Source organism: Acyrthosiphon pisum, chromosome X (genome assembly GCF_005508785.2).
Source record: "Acyrthosiphon pisum isolate AL4f chromosome X, pea_aphid_22Mar2018_4r6ur, whole genome shotgun sequence".
In the NCBI taxonomy this organism is placed as follows: domain Eukaryota; kingdom Metazoa; phylum Arthropoda; class Insecta; order Hemiptera; family Aphididae; genus Acyrthosiphon; species Acyrthosiphon pisum.
Window position 1 is genome coordinate 31,427,933 of NC_042493.1, and position 6,885 is coordinate 31,434,817.

Consider the following 6,885-nt stretch of genomic DNA (forward strand, 5'->3'; position numbering starts at 1 on the left):
CGCGTGGATGTAATGTCTCGAGTGTTTCCTAAGATCACTAAGTGTACATTCCGAAAATACGGTCCAACTGGGTCTATACAGAAATTTGACGGTATGTGCGTATTGTCACAAAACATTGTGAACGAAAAAATGTACGTATTCTTATGGTTCTGGTTCTGGTTCATTGCCATAATCAGCGCATTAAACTTTGTGTATCGTCTACTTCTCATCATGGTACCATATTTCCGTTTATTATTATTGAGATCAAGAACTGATTCTTTTTCTTATGAGAAATTGAATACATTAACTCAGAAGTTTTGGTTTGGTGATTGGTTTGTCTTTAATCAATTGGCCCAAAACATCAGCCCCATGGTTTTCAGGGAGATTGTATCAGAACTGACCAAGAAGTTTGAGGGAAAAGATAATGTATAAATGTACCTGATTCAATAAATCTAAAACCATTTAAAATTCACCTACTAAATAAAACAAAAACAATTTTTAATACCTGTTATACCTGTTAACCTGTCACAATGTCAGGCTATCCCCAACGTTGCTAAATTGGAGTAGGCATTGGGCTTCTCTAATTTATTTTTGTGTGATGAAGCACTTCACTATATATTTTAAAGGATTGGCTTAATGAGAAAGTCTCATTAGACAGTCTTTAGCTATAGTAGCTGTCTATAGTACTACCATATACGTTTCATATACTTTATCTTGCAGTAAATCTGGAATTGAGTACATAAAAAAGGCAAAAGGCCCTCACATTGCCACTCCACAAAAATGTTTTCTTTTTTTCATTTTCCAATGTTAATGAAGTCCATTGTTTTTCCTTTTTGACTTAAGTTTTTTTATTCTCAAAATTATCTTCAAATCATCGGCATTAATTTTTTGGAGTTCTCTGTGCCTGTAGTTAACGATACTCGTATCTGACATGTCTAACAAAAAATCTACAGAAGCACAATTAAATAAAAAATAGAAAACCAATGGAACAAACATGGAAATCTTGACGAAACATTTGTGAAACGTTCAAGCGTGCACATGGGTATTATACTATAATCTTAATGTGTCATATTCCTTAGACACATATGTAATTTCAAGTTATTTAATTATTTATGTTGATTTCTTCAAGAAAATTATGACACAACTAAATATTTGTTTGTATCGAGAGTTTATCAAAATAATGTATGACCTAGTTAAGTTATAACTATGGCTAAAAAATTGTAAGAATTGCATATTTTTCTATAATATGGTCTAGATTTATAGCTGACCGAGCTAGAAATATCTATTTTATACATTAATGAGTTTAAAAATGGTTAAACTTGGACAAGTGTAAGCCATAAGGTTATATCATACTTTAGAGCATGTTAACTTTTAATTTATAAATGTTCAATCTGGTTTTGGTTTTGTATGCTGCGATGAATGTATAATTAACACTGGTTTTAATATTAATGATAGTCTGAAGCCTAGACATCACATATTATTGGTAAGTTGTAGATATTTGAAAGTTGTTGACTTCATAATGACTTATGAGTCCGGCAAAGAATTTTAAGCTAGAAGAAATCTTCAAGATGCTTTATTGTGTATTAGTGAGACCTATCCTTGAATATGGCTCTGAGGTATGGAATCCCTATACAGCAGCTAATTGTATTAAATAAAAACGTATTCAACATGCTATTTTAATATTCGCTAGATCCTTACTGAATATAACTCATTTACCTGACAATAATAATAATTCTGTAACTAAGAGGTTATGACTGGAGTTTTGGCAGAAAATTGACATGTTTTAAGCTTTTGAACTTAACTCTCACAATTAACTTAAAAGCTCTACAGTTTAATACTCATTCCTACGTTCCAATCTACAGTCTATAACACTATACTCTGTCTCAAAAGACAATAATCAGTGGTTTTCAATCAATGATTTTTGCCAGTGATGCGCTTCTCCCACCAATTACCCGGTGTTAGCATGACCATGTGGTTTTTGATGTGCCAATCGCATCATTCACAAACCCCAAAAAGTAATTGTTCTCTTTTGAGACAGAGTATTATACCAATGTTGTGAAATTTAAATTATCTTAAGAACAAACCGTTAAAACAGTTAATAAATATTACCAATATGGACCCTTTATTTTCTGATAAATTTTTTGTTACGTTATGATGTTGTGTAAGGATATTTATTAACTGTTAATTGTTTGAAAATATATAATTCTCTGTCCAAAGGGCTTTGCCTTTGAATATCACTAAAAAAAATAAAATTTTAAAATTTAGATGCATAATATTTTTGACTTTAGTACAAAAAGTAGGTGCATATTAGTTATATTTTAATGTTTTCTAAAAAAACATTGATTTTTATTAATTAATGACTAACGTATTTTAATATACAACTTTACAAATATTGAAAGTCAATTTTTATTAATACTATTTAGATACCAATATTTAAAAATGATAACATTAACAATATTGATATTGTCCAATTATTACCTTTTAAATGTAGAATTAGGTATATAAAATAAATTTAAATTATATTAAATTAGATATTCCGTTAGGCTCAAATTAAAAAAAATATGATTCCATTAAAATTAAAAATTGTAAATATTATTCATAACTATTGACCAGGGTTTTTTTTATGATTTTTTCTGACTGCACAAACTTATTCCCACTCTGTTTGTAAATATATGTAATAATACTTACTAAATAATATTTACTTGAAATGGGTAATTTGTAATAATAATTGTTTATAAAAAAAAAAAAAACAATCAATTGACTAGGTACCTAATTTCTTTATAATTTTTGTAATATACTTTTACATCAAATATGAAATAATAGTAAAAATGATAATTTTGACTGAATCAAAATGCCTCTAGACCACTAAAACTTTTACAAAGAAAAATTGTTAGTAGGTATATGGTTAAGTAAAAATTCTTTAATTTGTTTAACTAAAGAAAACTTTAAGATATTGGATGTGTTACCATTTGAGTCTGTATATAAAAAAATAAATATTGTATATATAATTTAAAACTTTGAATCCTTTCTGAATATGAATAAGGTTATTAAAAGAGAAAATAGGGCATTTGATGTTAGAATGGAGTATTTTAGAAAAGTGTTTGGTCAAAAATTCATAGATTATCTAGGTCCAAAAACTACAACTCAACGCCAGTAAATATAAAAAGGGACATATTCTATACAGAAGACAATTGTAGGTATAACTATAGAAATGAAAAAGAAATTCAGATTTGGTTATTTTTAATGTTTGAAAGATTTCAGATTATATTTAACTGTTGTTATTTAAATTTAGTTTATAAGTACCTATTCTAATTGTATAGATTGATTATTCAGTTCTTGTCCGCTTTTCTTATTTATAATTAAATTGTTCATATTAATTATTATATTATATAACTGTCTACCTCCACCACAAGCATGTGCTTAAAGGTGGTGGATATTTTTTTTGTTTTAAAAAAAAAAATAGTATAATTATAAATAACATAAACAATTTTTAATTTCAATAAAAACATTTATTTTTTTATTTTGAAGTTTACTAAATTATTGTTTTATAATTTAAATAAAATATATCATCCTGAAATTCTTTTTTTGCATTGCATAAAGTAACAATTACTTTTCTCACTGCACAAAATGTGTCTCACTGCACACTAAAAAAAACCCTGATAGATCTGATCGGTGGGCATGGTCTATCTCAAACGAGCTAACCGTCGAGCGGCGGCCTACACGTCTACGTGATATAATGGAAAAGTTTTGAAAATTGTTAAGTATTTTCATTTTTCAATCATAATAGATTAATATTTTAATTGTATGCAATATACCTACATATCATTTTGCAAGCGTTATCACCTAAATTGGTGTTTTAAATATATTTTATGCGATACGCAGATCATAAATCATATTAGGTACCTAGTCACTAGGTATATAATAATGTATGTAATAAGTTTAATAGATGCGAAATAAATAAAAATGCAGTTTATATAATCTATAATATACCTAATGGATATCAAATCAGAGTATATTCAGTTTATTCAGTTATAATAGGTATTAGTATACAATATAGGTAGGCATTAAGCAATTTTAGCTTTGTTTTTCTACTAAGCTTACGTGGGTCGCGAAAAATGTGGGCCTAAAAAAGTGGGTCGCGAGTCCAAAAAGGTCGAAGACCACTGACCTAGTGTACTAACTACTAGTCTGTGATAATAATACTATAGTCTATAATATAATATATACAATATGAAATCAAAATAACATTATATAAGATTGTACACCATAATAATTACTCTACAAATTCAATATTTGTAGACTGTCGTCAATGGTTATACCTACCTCGTTTGAGTTGTTACAAAAAAAATTCATCAAAGCGCGTACCATAGCTGAGCGAATGCCAATACTTACCTACTATTATTTTAAGGAAAAGTTGAGCACAAAAATTAAAAAGAAATTACCTAGTCAAATGTTTTTATTTTTATAAACAATTATTATTACAAATTACCTATTAAAAGTAAATATTACTTAAATTTACAAACACAATTTTAATACTATTATAATTTACAATAAAAATAGTGCATTCATGTAAAATGATTTATTTGTTATATCGTGGGTAGAGTCCACCAGTACGGATTTATATGTTTTTAGTTTTTACATATCGTTTCTGAGTATATGCAACCATATGAAAGTAAAAAATAAAGATAGTACAGTCACAGACACTAATTAAAAAGCAATTATCTTCAGGAAGACAACGGGCTAATGGTTATCTGCCTATAAGCTTACAAAATGGGTGACCTAAACTATATCTCTACTCTGGCCGGCTTTAAAAACATTTTATTACTTATATTATTAAGTTAACTAGTTTGTTGACTGTTGTGTTATGTGATGAGGGAAGCGTGATACGTTCCTACCAATGAGCACCCAAAATAGAAACCAAACGTTGAAATGGTAATAAATCGAATAAGGAAATGTTTTTTTTATTTTCGAGGAATTAAGAAACGTCCTAGATACTCCTAGTCTGAAAATGATATACTTTGCGTTAGTCCAATCCATATTAATGTATGGTCTGATTACAGTCTTGGGTAGTATTCCGAATACTTTTAGAATACTATTTCCAAAAGTATTTTGTGATGTATTCTGAATACTTTTATAGTATGAAAATTAAATTGTATGTTATTCCCTTGCATTTGATTTAAAACAAAAATACAAAATTTATATTTTATATTTTTTTTACCCTGTATACAACATTTCTACCAGAAGAAGTGCTTAGATTTCAACATATTATAGTATCTTATCTTTTAGCAAATTGGATCATCATGGTACTTTAGAGAGGTGATTATTCGATTTTCTCAATAGTTATTTAAAGCCACAGGAAAACCACCGTCATAATATAACAAAAAATTGCTAAAAACAGGATTTTAATTTTAACACTTTGTTTATCGACATAGAAATGAATTAAATAAAAATAACGATTTTGTTGTTATCTTTAAATATATAATTCTATTGTACGTGTGTTGTGACTGAACTCCACCTAAACGGTCGGACCGATTTGAATGAATTTTTTTGTATGCGTTTGTGTGACGCCCTAGATTGTTTAGATTCACAAATCATCCCCCTAGGTCCAACCAGGGTATGTGCTTAGACGGGGATTTAGAGATTTACGGTGGAAATTCTTGTTTATAAATGGTTGCCATAGGTTTTAAAACTATTAAAATAATAATTATTGGTTGCCGTGAAATCAGTGTATTCATTCAAAGCATTTAATTTTTTTGTACGCTGTGTTTACTGTTTTGACATTATATGCATCAAAATTAGGTAAATATTGAGAGTATTATACTTTACTTACATACATAATATTATAGGTTACGTATATAAAACAATGCCACGTCTTCGTGGACAAGGAGAAAATATTGGTCGACAGACTCGGCATTCACAATTAGTCCAGCCGTTTAGTTCAGTGACATACTTAGTATAACTTTGATACTTTACAGTTAAATAATAAAGTTTCGTACAAACAACACAGGGTTCGCAATCTACCACAGGTAGATTGCCTACCTGTTAATATACTGCTGCGAATCAGAATTTTCATTTCGGGCAACGGAAAAGTTTAGATAAATTTTGAACACCATATACACCATATACACTATACAGAATATTAAATAAGGAATTTACCAAAGTTTAAGTCATATACCTAGACTATAGAGTAGATACATTTATCGGGAAACGAAGTGCACGGGATCAGCCTGTTTATAATATTAATTCAACTTACAGGCTATAATAAAATATAATCTATACTATAAAAGCGGAATAGAAATCTTTGTGACGGGTTGGCTCCAAACGGCTTGACCGATTCAGCTTATTCTTTATTTGTTGTGATCGTAATTGTCAGCATAAAGTTCTTATGAAAGAAAATGTTAGGAAAATCCACCGGAAAAGTAGGAAATCTGGAAGTCAAAAATACAATAGTATCTGTCCAGGAGAAAAATAAACATATTATTAATAATATATTTTTGTTTATTGTGAGGTTGCTTTTGGTTATGATTGTTATAGTTTTAGTTGTTAATTTTGAATAATTTTTGTTTATTGGTCGAAATTTATCTATACTATAAAAACATCTCCCGATTTTTTGAAACGCATACAAATCCACACCGTTCAACGTATCGTCGCCAAAATTTTTACGGTTATACCCGACAGTCTGGTGAAGATTTTAGTACCACTTTTGTGAAATCAAATCAAATCATCACCCTTGAAAAATTAAAAAACAAAGTCAATCTACTTACATATAATTGCGTGGGATATTTCGGGTATTCCCCTGACCGACCTTGATAGTATCAATAGTGTTTATTTTATTTTATTATTTTTATCCTGTATACACAATTTCTACCAGAAGGAGTGCTTCGAATGCTTCGATTTCAACATAAT

The 6,885-nt window shown here is 28.8% G+C and overlaps 1 protein-coding gene across 1 annotated transcript; it reads left to right on the plus strand.

Moving 5' to 3' along the window:
* The first annotated feature begins 12 nt into the window (after positions 1-12).
* Positions 13-411, plus strand: LOC103311862 (innexin inx2-like). The gene has a single exon (XM_008191655.1). It carries the CDS (start codon positions 13-15, stop codon positions 409-411), a length of 399 nt encoding a protein of 132 aa, XP_008189877.1.
* The last annotated feature ends 6,474 nt before the right edge of the window (positions 412-6,885 follow it).

Excerpts from the sequence above, each read along its gene's own strand:
- LOC103311862 (XM_008191655.1), top strand. The coding sequence starts at position 13 with ATGTCTCGAGTGTTTCCTAAGATCACTAAGTGTACATTCCGAAAATAC.